Source organism: Aethina tumida, chromosome 4 (genome assembly GCF_024364675.1).
Source record: "Aethina tumida isolate Nest 87 chromosome 4, icAetTumi1.1, whole genome shotgun sequence".
Classification (NCBI taxonomy): domain Eukaryota; kingdom Metazoa; phylum Arthropoda; class Insecta; order Coleoptera; family Nitidulidae; genus Aethina; species Aethina tumida.
The window spans coordinates 11,212,406-11,233,207 of record NC_065438.1 but is presented as its reverse complement, the minus strand read 5'-3'; the positions used below and the strand labels follow the sequence as shown (position 1 = coordinate 11,233,207).

Below are 20,802 nucleotides of genomic sequence, written 5' to 3'. Positions count from 1 at the left end.
ATTACACATTATGTTATTAACATAAATAACTATGTTTTACTTACATTGAGCTGGGGGTGGTGTTTGAGGTACATTCAGATGGAAAGGATATGCACCACCAGGCAAATTGTGAATCATTGGTTGCATGTAGCTCTGTCTTTGGCTGGGTGGATAATGTAAGTACGGGACATAGATTTGCTGTTGCGAGCTTAGATGCATGAAATTGTTGTTCGGTTGCCCCGGATAAATTTGCGACTGTGGCTAAAAAATAAAAATAAATATAATAATTATACAAAAAAATTAATTATGTGGTTTATGATAAAACAAGGCAATAAACGCTTTTAGTATTAGTTGATTAAATTAATATATCGATGCACAATTAATTTTCAGCATTTCAAATGTTAATTGTTATTAATAATTTAATAATATTAAGAGAAATTAAAAATCGGCATTTATGAAATTCTGTTGAAACATCATCTTTATATATGTGAAGAAATATTTCATATTATTCAAAAAGATTGATAGATTTTTTATTTTTAATAAGCATATAGTCAATATTTATTTTTTGAAAGTCTTTCTAAAATGATTTAACGTTATATAAAAATAATAATATTGCATGAAGATGAAATAAGAAAAGTTGGTAGATATATATAGAGAAGAAATATGGGAAACAAATTGAATGAACAAAGTGCAGAAATTAACATAGAAATGTATAATAAGACTTATGGAAATTTTTAATTTAAAAAAGATTAATCCGTTGATAAATAAAATTATCATTTTGATCCATTTTATGCATTTTTATAGCAATAGAAAGTATTTCATAATATAATAAAAAATATTTTTGGAATTTATATGTTGTATAGAAAGTTTAAAAAATAAGTTTTTAGATGTGTTTAATGGAAATAATGGAGAGTCATAAACAGTGCATTTCACACTTGACACGTAACTCTATAAGAATGTGTGAAAAATATGTAATAAGAAATGTATTTATAGCAATTTTATGTTTATAAAAATTAATTCCCATGAGTAGTTAGAAGAATTCTCAATAATATTTTTAAGACTATTTTCAACAATTTTATACTTGAAACATCTCCAAAAAATTTGTATTTTTTTGTCCAATTTTAATAAACTATTCTTCAATTGTAAAGCAAGCACAAAATGTCACGTTTTTGGGCCCACAACCTACACTATAATGTTTTAGACATGAAAATTGAGGAAATCAAACTAGCAATTTTTTTAGGAAATTGCACGAAACCCAACACTTTTTTTAATACATGATATGTTTGGTCTAGTGATTTCTATCACTGTTTGACATCTTTTAGGCATCTAATCTACCGGTTTCTACAACGTGTCAACAGGAATTTGTTGTCACTGCTCCTGTATGGTTTGAAAAAGTTAATATTTGTTTTTGATGTTTTTTGTTCAGATGCGACAGTCTAATACATCCCAATCTGCATATTATTTAATGTTTTTGCCACGTCACATTGCTTTTGGCCATATTCACAAGGTTCAACTACTCTTTTCCTAAATTGAAGTTAAAAGTAAACGTGTTTAAAACGTAACTGATAAAAATACCTAAACAAAAAACGAAGAGCTGATATATTAGCATAACGGACATATTAACGAATTTGATTGTCACCCTTACAACCAGACATGAAATATCCCGAGGAATAAAAATCCAATATTTAAAAATATCCCATACTTTTTTCCACCACTGTAATTAGTAAAGTATTATTAGAAAAGTATTATTAGTATAAAATTTATATTGTAGTGCTATTTTTGAATTCCTAGTATAATTTCTTCAATTTTCATGCCTAAAACATTATCTAGTAGGTTTTAGTTTTGGGCCAAAAATTTAGACATTCTATATATATTTTCATGCTTTATAATTGAAAAAAAAGACACACTGCATATTACCCCATGCTCCAAAATTCAGAACTAAAGTTTTAAACCCAAAAAAGTAGTAATTAATATAAAGTTAGATTAAAACATTTTAATAAATAGTAAATTATATTAATTTTGATGCATTTTGTATAATTATGTCATAAAATTAAGTTTTAATTTTGTACACTGAATAATATACAATACGGATATTGGTTTATTAAGAATTCAAATGGACAAACTAATATACTATTTCATAAACCCATGTCATCCATTTAAGGTCGAAACCTTCGATTAATCACCGACCTGAACCACTTGAGAGAACATAACCACAAAAATTCGCGCCGGTACACGCGGCGATCGAGAGGTGGCGCCACCGGTACCGTTTTCGAATTTCAAAATAGTGACAATAATCAACAAAATGTGTGACGTAAGCGGTCTAAAAAGTGGACGAGATCCGGCAACAACTTAAAGACACAGATTTATTTATTTCTTTGTCAATTGGGTACTCACCGGTCTGTTATGGTTAGGCATCCTCTGTGTTTGAGTTTGCGGTCCCTGCTGTCTATAATAATTCTGATTTTGTCGGTACTGCAACAAAAAGGGAGAGAATCACCGTCACTGACTTTATTCCATATTGTGTGTGTATTTTTCTTTCGGTGGGTCGCACTTTAAACGATCGTTTCGACGAGGAACACACACACACACGTTCAGCGTACGTACACTTTATCGGACGGCCATCGGCGGCACTACCGGAGATTACGAATGTCTCTAGGCGCAAATTTTATCGCTACGATAAGATTAGCCGTCGAGTGTCCGCTGGCTACTGCACCTCAACATCGGCTTTCGTACGTAGCCCAACAGTAATACATCATCCCGTCCGTGCCTTCATTACAACGTGCAAAACTTCTAGGGCACCGTTTGGTGGTAGTACCCTCTTTTGCAGCAGCACACCGACAAAACTTGGAAACGGCTTCGGCCGTTTTGATTTTCTTGTGTGTGCGTGTGTGTGTGCTACTGAGAAAAATGTAATAGCGCTCAACAATTGAACGACACGACCTTGCTCGCACCATTCAAATCTATCTGTGCGACTCTGGGAAAACGACACGTGACGACCGGGGGCGACGTTGCCGTTGCAGACGTCGCTAATGACCGCACACACACACACACACACACACATGTGGGACAGCGGTGTTACTTTCGTTTAATGCCCGGTGAGAAAACGGACAATGAAAAGTTGTTTCCTGGCCGACGCGAAAATAAATTGGCATGTGTGGTCAATGCAAACGAAACCGGTTTCCTTTATTTTCGATTTTTTTGCCAGTCATTTTATCGGGAAAACCCATTTTTAAACATATGGTACGGCACAGTTGCAGTGGTACTGCTAGAAAATCACTGAGAGACGTTCCCTTTATACGAATGGATCTATAAAAAGCGATACAGGCAAAATATGACGTCAGCCATCACCCTGAGAACGGACAACTAAAGAAAGAACGAAGTGCATCGGAAATTGCGAAAGAATGAGTGAGCGAGATGGATATTGTAGTCGGTACCTGACGGTCGGTTGCCAAATTTATTCTATATACCAACTTTTTCATTGCACAGCTTTTATAAAGGACATTTTAATGTTTACAGAGAAATTAAATGAATTACATATTTATATTTAATAGCATGGTACCAGTATGACAATATCGAACGTCCTTGGTCATGAGTCTGATGAGAATATAGGTGAACTTTGATTTGCATAAATTCGGTACTGTACTAAAGTGCTGTCAGAGAACTATAAATATGGAAATACAACAATGAAGGACAGATCATTAATCAGGTGAAGGAATATGGTAATTTTGTATTGAATGGATTGGTACAGTACTAAGCGGTCACGAAAATAGAAGTGTGAAAAGAGGCAATGAGTTTCAAAACAGGACAAACTTTATGATTAATATTAGCTAAACGATATTATATATTTAGTCATAAAATGAATAATGAATTTAGTCATAAAATGAATAAAATGATACATCAACTTTGTATTGTATGAATTATTTGGTACAGTACTAAGCTGTCATGAAAGTAGAAATAGAAAATAGAACAATTTCAAAAAAGGTCAACGTTTTGATTAATATTAGTTAATTTATATTTACAATAGTCATATCATAGATAAAAGAAAATATCAACCTTTTATTGATTGACTTGATTCAGTACTGAAGACATAAATATAGAAATAGACAATGAATGATCAACTTTATGATTAATATTAGGTAAACGATATTACATAATTACAATTAAGTCATAAAATGAATAAAAGGACAAATAGAAGAATAGATCAACTTTGTGCAACCTGAAATTGGTACAGTACTCAGTTGTTACAGAAGTATAAATGTGGAAATAGAATAGAACCACCAATAGAGTAAGTCAACTATTACAGTACCATACTGTCACGAAAATAATAATAAAATAAATATTTCATTCGGATACCAATGGGGATGAACCTACCGCACAAATTTTGCGTACCCTTACCATTACTACTGAATAATTACAAATAAAATGTAACAGACAAAACGCCTCCGACTAGCGGAGGTATTGCCATCGTCGGCAACGGGGCTTGGCTAACATCGGTAAACGATGAAACCACACAACGGGAATTTCGTACCCGACGTCTAACGTCCTCTCACTCTGAAACACGGACGCTCACACATTAATGTGTCAATTTAACGTTTGCATTTGGACCGAATTCGTTATCGACGGCTCGAACAGATTTTGAGATAACACTGCAATCGGTGTGCGGAGTCACGACGACGACGACGACGGCGACAACGTGCAGGCATTGAAAAAAAAAGCACTGACCTAGACAATTTTTATCGCCCAGCAATAATATAATGCACCGGTCCACCTTGAGAACGTTTTTAGAATGAATCCGATACGAAAATTGTGCAGCGGTGGACACGAAACTTGGATCCAGCAATTAGAAACGGAGCAATTAAACGACCAGTTTTTTGGGCCGTTGCGACGCAAGGTTGTTCATTAGTCCACTAAGTTCGATTAAATTGGTACTGGATTGTTGGGAGGCCCCAAAAGTTGTCACGAGACGGAGTGTGAAATCGTTTCATGTGAAGACTAAATTATCGATTATCGACTCTTTGATGATATACGAGTTTCAATGAGTTATAAAGAATTTAGTCCCTGTAAGTACAACAGAGTCCATTTAAAAAAGTAATAGTGGCTCAAATGTTGTCGGTGAGTGTCATAAAAATTGTTTTCTGCTTCAACTGATGTCTGCTGTAACATTTTTATGGTCAAAAAAAGAGAAACCATGTCCCCATTTGGCATTCTTAGATACAACATATGATTATTTAGTTAATCAGAATAAATTTAATAGAAAAATTTGACTAAACCAAAATTAAAACGATTATGGCATATTTATTAGTTAAAAAATTAAATCTAATTTAATTTTTATTTGGTATTCTTAGATTTGACACTAAATTGTATATTTTAGTTAATTAGAAAATAATATGGCAAATTTATTAGTTAAAAAGAACAAATTTGACAATTTTATAGTTAAAAAAGAAAACTAATGTGATAAATCATTAGTTGATAATCTTAGTTTTGACACCTAATTGAATACTTTAGTTAAAAAGAAGAAATGTAATGAAATTATTAGAAACATTTGAAATTTATAGTCAAAAAATGAGAACTAATGTGACAAATCAGTATGTCGTATTCTTAGTTTTGACACCTAATTGAGTATTTTAGTTAAGAAAAGAAATATGATGAAATTATTAGAAACATTTGAATTTTGTAGTCAAAAAATGAGAATTAATGTGACAAATTAGTATGGTATTTTTAGTTTTGACACCTAATTGAATATTTTAATTAATTAGACGAACTAATTGGTATGTTAAATTTTGCATCTAAATTAAATATTCTAATTAGAAAAGATTTCAGTCATTAATGAAGACTAAATTCAACGAAGTCTTTATAGTTTTACTATAATATTGAAAACAGTTTGGGGCATTTATTATAATATGATAATATGAATATATTATTTAGAAAATAAATGAAAAATTAATTGAATCCAGCAAGTGTACTCTTCGTAGTTTAAAAAATCACAGAATAATTGGACCACTTAACAAAAAAACCCGAAAATTCGAAAGAATCAATGCTGCACAGCCACAGCTAAATGTGGCCACGTAGACGTGCCCTTAGGCGCGTACGATACCAGATCATGGGAAACGAACACGCGTGGAACCACAGAAACGGAACAACGCAATTACGGGTTCCAAACACACACACGCACAGGAAAAAGCAACGAGCTGCGTTGACAATAGCTTGTGATGCAACCGGGGCATTTACGAAATCCGCCGGCGCATCGCACCGCTGAGTTGCGACAACGGGAGGAAAAATCGGCCGCCCGAGGCGCCTCGTTTTGTCTAGGGGAGGTTCGAGTGCAAATTGAAGGAGGCTCCCGGGTCAAGGTGATGTCATGTTGCACGGATAATTACGGCGTGGAACAATGCAAGGTTCCCTTTTCGAGTCGACTGTCAAAACCTTCATGTTCAAGTAACATCTCGAATTTTTTCGGTTCGTGGCCACAAGCACTTATTGTCTTGCGCCGGCACAAAAATAGCAATAATCGAGAGGATGTTTTTATTTTAAAGATGGTCACGTAGGTGATAAAAGTGAAACCGAAGAATTTACTTATAAGTTCAAAAGTAGAGTATCGCTGTGTCGGCAACGTGGATGAACAAAACGTAACCGCATCACTAAATTTTATGCTCGTTCCATAACTTTCGAGGAAACTTACGGTGTTTATGCAGACGACCCAGTTCTGAAATTACGTTCAGTGTACACCAATTTCTAATTAACAGAAACACACACATATTGTGTGTTGTTTTTATACGAATCTTGGACTTTGATTGGTCCGCTGTTAGCACAAAACCGATGCGTGTTAGTTACTTAGAAATTGTTAGGCACCATTTTACACGGTGGAGACCTCGTTAAATTAGTAAAACGTTATTCGCACTGTACAGGTGAGACAAATAAAAAGGTGATCGTCAAAGCGGTTAGGCAAAACGTGTGTTGTAAATCTCTTACCATCGAGGTCGTCTGCTGAACCTTTAGATCCGCATTAGGCGGTGTTGAGGCCTGATTTGGCGGCCCAGAGGGCGGAGGAATTCCCGCCCGAAGCCCCGGCCCTTGATTGCCGCCCTGATTGGGCTGCGGGGGTATGAACTGGGTGGGCGGATTCACTGCATAACCCTCGGGACCTGCAACAATTTGGACATTCATTAGTTTAAACCACACAATCGTTAGAAGACATTTTTATTTATTAATTATTTTCCCAATTTAACAACGTTGAAATTGAAATGTGATCGAGAGCTTTACTAAAATGTTCAACTAATAATGCAACAGTGATTAATTATTAAGTCAAATATTAATTTGCATGGTGATATCTTGTCACAATTGTGTATCTAAATATATATTCTCAATAATAGTTCTATAAATAAATATTTTGAGATAATTTGTTGCTATAATTATGTTTTTAATTAAGCAATAAAATCATAATGAAAATTTCTTGTGTCACACGTCGAAATTTTATTTTTTATCAGTTTTTATTATAAAACTACCTATTATTAATGTTTGCACATAATATAAATGTGTACATACTTGGTATCTTATCAGTATTACACCACAATGGAGTTTATAGGGAAAATAGTTGTGGAAAATGTGTTTAGTTGTTAGTTAATGTGGTAAATTGGAAAAATTGATCTTAATGTGTTACTGTTTGTATTCTTAGTATGAACACCTCCAAATTCTTATTTTTCGATCCAATAATGGAAAGTAATGTGATAAGACACAGTAGTTTTCACGTGTATACTTGGAGAAAGAAGAAATATAAAAAATTTATTAGAAATATTCTTTATAGTTGTAACACCACCAAATTATAATTTTAGTTTTTCAGAAGAAATATGGCAAATTTATTTGAAATTTCTGATAAATTATAATCAAATAATAGGAACTAATGTGACAAGACACCATTTGATTTTCTTAGTTAAATAGAAGAATTTATTAGAAACAATTGACTCTTTATATTCAAAAGATATAAACTAATGTGATAATAAATAACTATTTAGTATTCATATTTCTGACATCTAACTAAATATTTAGTCAATAAAAAGAAATTTGGCAAATTGATTGGAATTCTTTTATTCAAAAGTCAAAAGGTGAGAACTAACGAAAAGTTACTCTTTAATATTTATAGTTTTGACACTTAAGTGAATATTTTGGTTAATAAAAAAACTAGACAAATTGATATGAATTTTCTATAGTCAAAAAAGTGAGAACTAAATTGACAAGTTAGTTCAGTATTCTTAATTTTGATACCGAATTGTATATTTTAAATAATCAGAAGAAATATGGCAAACTACAATATACATTTTTAATTTTGACATTGTGGCATTACTTGTTACCTGCGTCTCTTTATTACGTGACCTTAAAATAGGAAGGGAGACGACGTCTGACAAGTTCTCATCATAAAAAATTAAAGAATCAATTCTAATTCAGAGAATATAGATTACAGTATCAAGGATTAAGTGGTCTGAAATAATATCAGTGTAACAACTATTTAATAATTTTCGTGTGGATGTTGGAGGGGGTGGTTTAGCCATATTTTATCACAACTAGCCAAAAGGGGGGAAATTCGAATATGAGAAACAGATAACACAATTAATGTGACACCTAGAGAAATAATGCAATTATGTAATTGTTTAAATTAACTAAATTGGAGCCAATATTCTGTGAAGTTACAAATTATTTAAACTCTTCGAAATGAAACTTTACTTTACTTTAGCATCTCTGACACTGTTGCATCACCAAAGTATATAATTAAATTTGGTCGCAGGAAACAAATATTTAGAATAACTTCTTGATCACATAACGTTTACTGTTCAACGCTTTCGAAACATAACATTTTTCTACCGTACAACATACACTCGAAGACATCTACAAAACAAAAACCGAAAAGAAAAAATGTTGGAAATAAAATCAATATAAACAATACTTACGTGGCTGCTGCTGAAGCACGTTTGGAAAGCTTTGGTGCATTTGTTAAGAAAAAAGTACCGATATAAATTCAAAATCGGCACTCGAAAAGTGCGCTTGCGCCCTCCGAAGCCTCAACTGTCACAATAATATGTTTCACCGGTTACTATTTGATAAAATTAAAAGTTACGTGAATACTTTTGCGTGTGTACTTTTAATGCACTGCGAAAAATAATAATGAATGCACTAAAAGTAGGACTTGAACACTTGGGGTGTTTCAAGCCTCAGCTATTAATGACACAAGTTCACTAGTTACAACACTTTGACACTGCGTAAGCTTACAATAGGCTTCAGGCTACTCACGTAGCCTTCGAAAGCTATTGCCCTTCGCAATACCAAAGTACCGAAAATGTACTTATCCTCCCACCCCTTTTGTTACCTGTTTTAACCGATTTGCCCAGTTTCGGTTGGCGAATTTTCAAAAAACGAGGGGGTGGGGGCACAGGATTAAGTCATGGAGCAGTTCTCGGAATAATTTGGTGTAATAAACAATGAATTTATTGATATGTGAATGAGAAATTGAAAAAACTACGCATTAGTTTCTCGAGTTATTTACAAAATAAAGTGCCAGCCACAAAGTATGCAATTTTCTTGGATGACTCATTCAAAACAAAGTCGATTTGTTTTTTTCGTTGGCGATTCGGGCAACACAAAGGAGGGTTAATCAAAAACAGAGCCAAGTCATTGTACCCGACCCGTAAACGGTCTGTTGTTTTTAATTTTAATATTTGGAAGTCGTCAACATTTAATTGTTGTTTGGCGATTCGAACAAACTGTCCTGCTTCGTATTATAAAAGGATAAATTCAGTGGAATGTTTAATGGAGACTATGCAACGTTTTATTGTGCACGTAATGCAGTTCATAATAGAAAGTGTTCTATAAATTGTCAATAATTCATTTTTTACAGCAAAATCCGGTTTCGTGTTCTTTCACAATTGCCGGTCGCGGGAGTTATTTAATATATTGATATCACGAATGCCAGAAACCACTCAGGGAATGAGAATGTAAAATGACAGACGGAAATCGTTGTAAAAATACTTTCAATCATCAGATGCAATATGGGAAGAGTTTTGTAAATACCGAAGAGATTATTTTACTGAATATTCACCATTGAAATTTAATACATATATTATTATTTATATTAATATTAATTTATGTACGTACTTTTTTCAACTAACTAATTTTAATAATTCGAATAGTTGACACCAATTAATTTATTCCTTCGAGTATTTGTCTAGATTTTTTATACCCGTATAATGTATACTAAAAGCAGACTTAACTGGTTTATTATGACATTTACATTGTTACAATAAAAAGTTATAAGTTATAGACATTTAGAATTCATATTAATTTAATTGCTTAAATACGTTGAAATTCTTTTATTTCATTCAATTAGGTTTTCGCTACTCATGTGGAGACAGTAGTAATAAAAAAGTAATAAAGTTATAATATAATAATTTAATAACTTCTATTCGCCTGTAAAAAGTTCTAGTAGTTATGAAAGATATTGAATTATTCGACAAATAAATCAAATAACTTCTTATCACTTTTAACCACTAAAGCCATTCTCTATTTAATAACTAAAATCATTGAATAGTACATTAAAATATGAATATAAATTTTATTTAAATTCATAAATTTATAATAAATTGTAAGCTTTATTTATTATTTAACCTAGCAACGAAAACTATTAAATGGTGATAGGAAGAATCGATTATTCGAATTATTTCATAAGAAAATGAAATGATAACTATTTTTGTGTATTATTGTGATAACTTAAGCAGCAAATTGGGAACTATGAACCAACTATTAGTTTTATTCGACATTCATTCAATTTCATTTATTTAAATTAATAAATGTACGATAAATTATATGCTTTAATTTTTTTATTTAAACTAAGAAATTTGTAAAAATTTGAAGAATTTCAGAAACGTCTTCATTTCAAAAATTCAAATATTTCATTAATTTTGTTATTCAAAAAATTTTAATAAAAAATATAATTTGAACAGCTAAAATAAAAAATTTACACATCATGAGATTGGCACAAAAACAAAAAGTGAAGGATTCGAAATTTGTAAAAAATTGCAAACATTTCAGAATTGTCTTAATTTCCAAAATTTAAATATTTCATTAATTTATTTATTAAAAATATTAGAAAGAAATAAATATAATTTAACTCCATAAAATCTAAAAATTTAAACAACCAACAGTTAAAATAAATAAATAAATAAATAAAAATAAAAAAAAATAATAAGATTGGCACAAAATTATCAAAAACGGAAGGATTAGAAATTAGAAAAAAGTTGAAACATTTCAGATTTGTTTTAATTTCAAAAATTCAAATATTTCATTAACTTTCTTATTAAAAAAAAATAAAAAGAAATAAATATAATTTAACTCCATAAATCTTTAATTTAATTTAATTTTTTTATTTAATTATATTAACTACAGAATAATGTCAACTAATAAAATATGGAATACAAATGATTGAATTATTCAATAATATCTATTTCTTTTTATTATTAGTACTGTGTTGGCATAAGCAGCATAATATGGTCGTGAAGATTTATTCGATAGGCAACAAAATATAGTAATTACAGAAGTAATTAATTAATTCTTTGATAGCTACCATTATTCGTCAGTTCCTTGCTACGAACATAAATACTAGTTATTTATTTTATCATAAATCATAAAGTTTATTTCTTTTATTTAAACCATTAATGAAAACTATCGAATGATGCCAAATAGTGATGGTTAAATTACCGAATTATTCAAGAGTTGTCAGGTACTTGAATTTTACAGCAGGAAACTGAATAATAACTTATATTTTTATTAGTACTGTGTTAACAGAAGCAGCAATTATTCGATAGTTGTTAACTATTTAAATTATTCTATTCACTTTATTTCAACTTCCTTTTCAATATCTGAAGTTATCTTCTATTTTTATATTACTATCTATAGCTAACATACTATATTAGTTAGTTCATTAATAAATTTACGATAAACTATATCGTTTAATTGTTTTATTTAAATCACTAATGAAAACTATTAAATGATGCAAACTAATAAAGGCAAATATAAAATATAAATAATCGAATTATACAATAATAATTAAGTTTTTATTACTACTGTATTGAGAAAAGCAGCAAAACATGAATGAATAGTGAATTCAATAGGTAACAAAAAGGTAATTACATTTCCACTTTCCAATTTAATCACTGAAGTCATTATCTTTTTGATAGCTATCACCATTCAACAGTTCATTAATACGAACGTAAATAAGTTTATTTATTTATTTAAATTGATAATTTTATGAAAAATTATAATCATTGATTTTTATTTAAACCAATAATGGAATCTATCGAATAAAGCCAAATAGTGAGAGCAAATATAAAATAAATTATCAATTTATTCAATAGTTTCCAGGTATTCGAATTATACAACAGAAAACTCAATAATAACTAATCTTTTTATTATTACTGTGCTAGCAAAAGCAGCAAAACGTGAATAAATAGTGAATAATTAGCTGTTCTTCGATTTATTGTATAAGCAACTAAAAAAGTAACTACTTTTTCCAATTCAATTACTGAAATCATTTTCTATTCGATATTTATCATCGTTTGTTAATTCAAGACTATCGAATGATGTAACTATTGATCAGAAATATCGAATATAAATAATCAAATAATTCGATTGTTGCATAGTGGATAGTGGTATTTTGATTGCTACTGTATTTACATAAGCAAGCAAACGAGAAAACTATCTAACTCTTTGATAGTTGCCAATTATTTGATATTTTTGTATTTCTTCTATGTCTGTATAAGCAGCATAACGGGAATGAAATGAAACCGTTATTTGAACGATAAATTAATCATATTTTAATAAATATTAAACTATATCAAGAAAATAATTGACAGGCACCTAGTAAAGAGGCAGAGAACGGGCGGTGACAGTGACGCGAGTCCAAGATGCGTTTTATTGACGCAACGAGACACACTTGCACATTCACCGCTGCGGCGGCCTTGAGGGACGTCCTCGCGAAGAACAAATGTCTTCTTCGAATGTGCAGTTAGCCGTTCGAACGTCGAGGCAGACGCGACGTCACGTTCGCAAACCGTTGCGTAACTCCGCAAATCGTTTACGTTATTACCAAGCTTCGATTCGAGCGAAACGATTTTTCGACGTCGCAGTCGAAGTGGCAGTCGCTGCCGTTCTCGTTGTCGTTGTCGTGGCCGTCGGAATGCGAGGCCGGAAGTCACCGCAAAACCGAAACGCATTCCGAACGGTCCGCGGCCCCAACACGGAACACCAAAGTCCTAAGTGGGTCCGAGAAACCGAAGAGAATTCCGCGGCGGCGACAACGCGGAAACTCGTTCATTCATCGTTCGCCGCGATTCGTCCAGCCCAAATCCCCAATTACTCTTTTAATCGAATCGTCCCGCATTGTCGTCGAAAATACCGAAGCACCGGAAGAACCGACCGGCCCCGGTGACGTACCGTCAGGCCGGATGTTCCGCCGCGATGACGCAAGCCGTGGCGTCAGTCGGCGTCCCTACGCCATCGCTATCGACGCGCCCACCCCGTGCATGTGGGCAAAAATTTTCTGCCCCGATTTTTCGACGAGTTCGGCGCCGCACGGCCGCCGGAAATTACCAACGGATCCATTTATCGATTGTCCCGGAGTCGGGTTGGGTTTTACGCGATGCACACGGCACCGGGGTAAATGGGTCGCAACACGTGGACGATAACCGGAATGCCGTCGAGAAATTGGGTTAATCATCTTTTGGCGCATCCAACGTCCCACATTTTCGTGATTATCAATTAAAACGGGCCGGGAACGGCGAACGTTCGATATTTTCAAATGCCACGGTTACAAGTCGTGCGATCGTTTCGCAGAAGTCGCCGGTTTTTGGGCTAGGTCAGTTTGATAAACTCGCAAACATGTTGAGCATTCGTTATTTGTTCTGGGATTCGAAATATGCATCACAAAACTCATTATTATTTGGTTAATCAGTCGGGCGATAGCGATTTACGAAATCGCCGTCGAAAATCGTTATCTAGTCATTTATTTATTTATGGTGTTATCAAAATTAACCAGTTTAGTGATAATTGGTCGTAACTATTCCAAACACAAATATTTACATTAAAAAGATGAGTTTTAAAAACATTTTTGGGGTCGCATTTATCAGCTTCTTAATCAAATGTAACACACTTTACACTGTTACAAGGTTATATCATAAGAGAAACTTTATTTAACATGCAAATATCCAACATTCCTGCGAGCACAAATTGCATTGAATACTTTTATAAACTTTTGCAGATTTTATTAATTTATTATTTTGTGTCATGCAACAAAACAATTATAATATTATAATTTTATCTCTTAACTTTTTTTATCTTTTATTATTAAAATTATTGCTATAAAATAATATTATAATATATATTATTATAATTTTATTAATTTATATAAAATCACAAAAAAACTTTGGTGAATTTCTGTGAATTTATGGATAATTATTAAAATATATAAAAAATATGAACTGTACTACTTGAATTGGATGCCAGTACCTATAATGTTTATTGCTTTTTCTGTTATTGTTGTGTCTACTATGCGTCTGGTTAATCTAATTTTATTCCTTTAATAATTGCGTACTTTTTTTATTTTTCAAGGGACAAAATTATAGCCAATTTTACTTTATAGCTATCTGTAGCCAATGAATATTTTTAGAAGCCTTTTGCTTATTATAATTATTTAATCTTTGATTGAATTGAAACTGTAAGAAAAATTATAATTCTGTTTTAAAAACATGAAATAAATTCAATAACAGGATAATTCCAATGTCAAAAAATAATTTAATCAACTGAAATTAAAAGCAATCTGGAGGAAATGGAACTGCTAAAAATAGTTCAAAGATTGTGAGAAGATGGGTTAGTGGATGGGGGGTTCGTTTGATCCCAGACGTTCAAAGAAAACCCTAGTTTGTACTCCAAATTTGACTTGCTTAGGATCACATTCACTGGATCACACAACAGTGGGGACGAGTAGTTTTTAGTGTCGAATCTAAATTTAATTTATAAAAAATGGTGGTTCTCCATATGTTAACATCCTACAGGGACAAAAGTACATAAAAAGTTTGTTATATCCACAGTAAAATATAGTGGAGGTTCAATTATGATATGGGGTTATACTTCAATTCTTCTTGTGTGAAAAAACAATTAAAGAAATAATGTTCTTTCCGCATTCAACACTAATAACCAAATTCAACATAAAAATTATACAAATTTGTTGTATATTCAGAAAATGGTCAAATCTTTGTCATGGAGATGAGCCAAAATTAAAAAATAAAAAAGATAATATTAAATAATACAGATTTAATCAATAAAAATAAGAATCTCGTTCAAAATTATAGTTGCTACATTTATGTTCAGCTCAATATAGAAAAATATCTGTAACACTTTATGCTATAAGAATATAGTAGTTTTTATAATACTACATAAAACAATAATAGTAATTAATATTATTTTAACAGTTCACATAAAATAAAAGAGTAAAGGCTAAAATATTTACCATTTAAAAAATGTCGACTATTGTACATAAAATAATATTTTATTATAAATAATTTCAGACAAATAAAACTAAATATAATATAAAAAATGTCTAGATTAATAATATATTGTTTCTTAAAACTCATTGAGACATATAAAAACTGTAAAAATGTAAGATTTTATAGAATAAGAATGTAGTAGTTTTTATAATACTGTATAAAACAGCAATAGTAAATTAATATTCCCTTAACTGTAACACATTAAATAAAAGAGTAATGGCTAAAATATTTACCATTTTAAAAATTCCTATAACAATGTCTACTACTGTACATAAAATAATATTCAATTATAAATAAATTCTGACTAATAAAACTAATTACACTATAAAAAATATCTAGATTAATAATATTTTATTTCTTCAAAACCCTTTGAGACATTTAAAAACTATAAAAATGTAACATTTTATAGTATAAGAATGTAGTAGTTTTTATAAAACAACAATAGTAAATTAATATTCTTTTAACAGTTCAAATTAAAAAAAGAGTTATGGCTAAAATATTTAACATTTTAAAAAGTTGTTATAATAATTGTATATATCTTTTATATTTTTATCAATAAACTTTTTAATAAAAATATTTTATATTTGTTGCTTGTGTTATTTAAAAGCTCCTAATTATCAGAATATTAATTTCTTTATAGATATTTTTTATTTTTATCAATAAATAATGTTTTTATTTTGGCATAAAACTAAATATATACCGCAAACATTCAATAACATTAATATCATTTAGGGGCAGCCTAGTGTGATATCGGAATAAACGATGTTAAGCCAACGATAATCTCGAAGAAGAGTTTCAACAGCCCGACAAGACGCTTTTTGAAGAGGATGGTAAATTATATGGACCTCCTATAGCTCTAAATATGATATTTATTTATTCACAACAATGAAATCAATCATTGTATCTTTAAACAAGTTTTTCTCGAATTATATTTTTCAATATTTTGTAATTCGAAGACAAATCATTCGAAAGCTTATCTTTTTTTCTGCTTATTTTGTATAAGTTACGGTTGACTTCCAATATTTTTTAAAACTCTTTCATTTTATTAGGATTCATTTTTTTTAATTCAGACTACTTAAAACTTTATAAAATTATTTTTTTTCATTTGAAAATCAAATCAAATTTTAAAACATTTGATGCACTAGTTTTCTTTAAAAAAATCTCAAACAACTTCAATGATGGAAAAGAAGCAATATTTTTTGTGTATAATTTTGTCTTAACTAATAATTAACATAATATTTATAATCCTCCTTCTGGGCATATATTTATGGGTAATATAATAGTAACTATAGTGCAGTTTTTCTACCGCATATAAAATAACTTTGAAGGCTTTCATTGAGTGCACCGTTGACGATTTCGCATTCATAAAACGGTTTAATCGTGATTAACACGTCATCTGTCATGCGGGATGCAGGAGTCCCGAGATCCGCGATCCGCTCGTGTCCTCGTCACCAACACTTATCTCGTGGTGCAATCCCCGCGGTTGCGATGCTCTCCACCGTTCCCCGGATATTTTGAGTTCGATGTCGGTTCGGATGAATCAGCGGCCGCGTAAAAGAGAAAAAATAAGCCGAAACTTATTTTGAATATCTTGTTTATGTGACTACCTGAATCGAATTCGTCGACGGTGGTTGTGCCGGCTAAAAGTTTAATTTTAGCATGATGTATGTTGTGTAGATGCCTGGTATCAATTTCCAAGTATTATTAATAAAATACAGACATTTCTAATTATAAAATCCCGCTGGTCAGAGTGAATTAATAATAGATAATTATCTCGCAGTTCGTAACATGAATGAGATGATGGTTTATGAAATTGTGAGAACGTTTTAGGATTCTTTCAGCCGAGCCGTCATGTTTAATTGAAACTTTCTCCGGATGTTTAGAAAAATGATTCTTTGATAAATACACATTAACAATGTCACGCCATTATCAAATAATTAACGGGCACGCTTTCCTAATTTTATATATAAAATTACACAACCGTGAAATACGTTTAATAAGCTCCGCCAAAATTCAACACGTACGTTGGCGATACAATCTTCGTCGCACCATAAATACCAACCCCCTAATTCAGATAAACATGATTGCACAAGATGTTTACGTTCGTGGCGCACATTTCGACGCCATTATCGTCGCGGGAGGGTGCGAAATGGGAATTGTCCGAGGGGATGGAGGCGGCAGACGACCAAACAAACGAGGCCGGCGGGCACGAGGGTCGCCAAACACATCGGGAGATGGAGGAGCGTTTTGACGTAATGGAAAATCAATTTTATTTTAATCAGTCACGTTAAAAAGGGTTTGAATTGTTTGTTTTTACAGTACAAGTATGTGATTACTTTAATTAATTTTGTTGTTGTTTTCTATTCTGTATTACACGTGTGACAATTATCTTAAACTAATTGTTTCTCGGATACGATACGCATAATGTATAATTATAGAATAAATTAAGACATGTAATAAGTTTAATTAAATATTTAATCAACCAAAAATACGAATTTTAACTATCATTTTAAGATAAGATAGTATATAGTCCTTTGTAGTTAATTAATTAATAATATTTACTTTAACTTTTTTTTACTACTATATAGAAGTAGAGTCAATATAATTTTATTCTTTAAAAAATATGTTCACTTTTATTTTTCAATGAACAAAATTATGACAAATTTAACTTTGGTGGATTTCTATGGATAATAAAATAAGTATATTTTAATATACAGTAGTGACCACAATAATGGCATCTTATTAATATATATTATGAGCTGTACTACTGAACTGAGTACCTATAATTTATTGTTATTGTTGTATCAACTATGCAACTGATCAATCTAATTTTATGCTTTAAAAAATTGAATATATTTTTATTTTTCAATTGGCAAAATTTACTAACGTTTTTTTTGTGTTTTATAATTATTTAAACATTGATAAAAAAAATTCATCCTTATGTTAAACATCCTACAAGGACAAAACCACGCAAAACTTTTGGCGTAGGCCCCCTTAGACTAATTTATTCTACAGTGATATAATAAACAACAATTTGTTTCAATATATGGAAGAAATTATTCTCTCTCTTTCAACATATCTTGCCCGTCCCAATCTCCTGATATCAAATCTATAGAAAAAAATAGTATATTATCTAAATAACAACATTTAAGAAATTTAAATGAACTTATCACAGCAGTTTAGACTCATTAGAAAGTTACCATATTTATGTCCAGTACAATTCAGAAAAATATATATAAAATTTTATAGAATAGTACTGTTTCTGATAATGTATAAAATAAAAATTAAATTAATTAATAATTAAATAAACGAGTTGTGGCTAAAATATTTAACTTTTTAAAAAGTTACTATAATAATGACAACTACTATATTTAAAATTTTGATTTGTTTTAATGTGTTTATTTTAAAATTAACAACATTCAAAGTAAATATAAAACCATTCACGATTTACAACACTTTCAATATATTTTAATTGTTTCCTTTTAAAAAAATGTTGTAACAAGTAATTTACAAGGTTATTAATGGTTTATGACATTTTAAAAATATTAAAATGAAAACATTTTAATTAACTTAAATAATTTAAAAAAATATGTGAATTAAATTTTATTTTGGTGATTATAAACAACTGTACCACATAGTTTTGTGGCCCATTCTAATTCAAATTTAATTATTCAATCAAGCCGAACTTGAATTTTAACTATGCTTTCTAAATAAAGATTCTGACTAGAATTTGTATTAAAAACTCCTCGAGTATTTTTTTAGCTCAACATCTTTATAAAATAATGTGCAATTTATGATGGTAATTTATACCAAAATGTATGTAAAATTTTTATCCTTTTGAAAATTTTTATGTGATAAATAAATTTAAATTCACAGATAATATATTTAAATTGGTTTCCTTAGAAAATGGTGTAACGACTATTAATAGTTTACGACACGTTTTAATTAACTTATTATTTAAAAAAATATATGAAATAGCTTTTATCTTAATGTTTGAATCAGCTACATTACATACTTTGTAGGATATATTTTTTATAATAATGTAGAATTGATGACGTATTTTATTTGATTTTGTTGCTGTTTATATAATTTACACGTCTGTTAATGGTTTAATGTAACTTAAAATGTGCAAGTAAACAAAATAGATTAAATTAAATCTTATGATATACAGTTGTTGATAAATTTTTATGGATAGTACATATGCATTGTTTAATCATTTTTAAATTATTAATCTTAAAAGATCCTCAAAGTGAATTCAATGAGTTCAAGATTAGGCATAATTTATGATGACAATTTGTAAACATTATTATTTACAGTAGTGGAAAAAAGTATAAAACATTTGTAGAATTTGGATTTTTAAATAAAATTGGCTCTTCCTCAAATATCCTCGCAAAACATCATGACAAATCTTAGAGGAAATTTCGACACATTTTAATCTAGATGTTAGTAGCAGAACAGAGAGAAATCGCTTTATTAACTGACCAGAGTATCTCAACTGACATTTCCAAAATCACACCTGTCATGAACTCAGGAAAAACGGAGACATTTGTGAGACGGTCAGTGGGGCAACAATACCATTTTAAATACCAAATTCCAATGGTTAAATATGGTGAGGAAAGCATCATGGTTTGGGGATGCCTTTCTCGATTCAAATGGAGGGTGGGTAAAATGTAACGTTTTCAATACAGAGACATACTGGAAAACATCATGTTTCCATATATCGAGGAAGAGATGCCACTTGCTAACAAGAACTTCTTCAAAACATACAGAAGCAGTGGCAACAAAGACCAAATGGATTGTTTTATTAAAATAAGTAATAAAACAATGGATGTAACTAACATAACAGCAATGTTAATATGTTTTTCTTCGAAAATAATTTGTTTTTAATAAGCATGATTATAAAACTATTGATTGTGCAACACTTTAAGAACAAGAAATACATTTTAGTTAAACCTTACGATTTAAAAATGTACCTGTGATAAAGTTATTATATATTTTTGCATAATTATGTTCAAAATCCTCAGTTATTCTACGAAAAAAATGTTTGCGGATTCCCAACAGTAATCTGAACGTCTTAATCTCCTTAGCGCATTTCCGAACAATGCAATTTCGCAGCAACAGGAATAAAAATTTGGAGGTGTCGTAAAACCGATCCTCCGAGACGGCCCATTTATTGTCTTCAGGATTTTTCTATGCAGCTGCGAAACGTTTTACGACTTTACGGGGCTGCGCTGAACTGGTA

General features: G+C 30.8%; 1 protein-coding gene across 4 annotated transcripts in view; it reads right to left on the bottom strand.

The window, feature by feature from the left end:
- Window positions 1-20,802, bottom strand: part of LOC109594182 (eukaryotic translation initiation factor 4 gamma 1) — a 51,806-nt gene that overhangs the window by 16,330 nt on the left and 14,674 nt on the right. For 2 of the 4 annotated variants that reach the window (XM_049966018.1, XM_049966020.1), the window contains exons 2-5: window positions 8,919-8,947; window positions 6,949-7,121; window positions 2,374-2,451; window positions 45-240 (exon numbers count right to left, since the gene is read on the bottom strand). In XM_049966018.1, coding sequence (XP_049821975.1) covers window positions 45-240; window positions 2,374-2,451; window positions 6,949-7,121; window positions 8,919-8,947 — 476 coding nt within the window. The remainder of the gene's footprint in view (window positions 1-44; window positions 241-2,373; window positions 2,452-6,948; window positions 7,122-8,918; window positions 8,948-20,802) is intronic. The other 2 variants (XM_049966021.1, XM_049966019.1) reach the window with 1 other exon arrangement.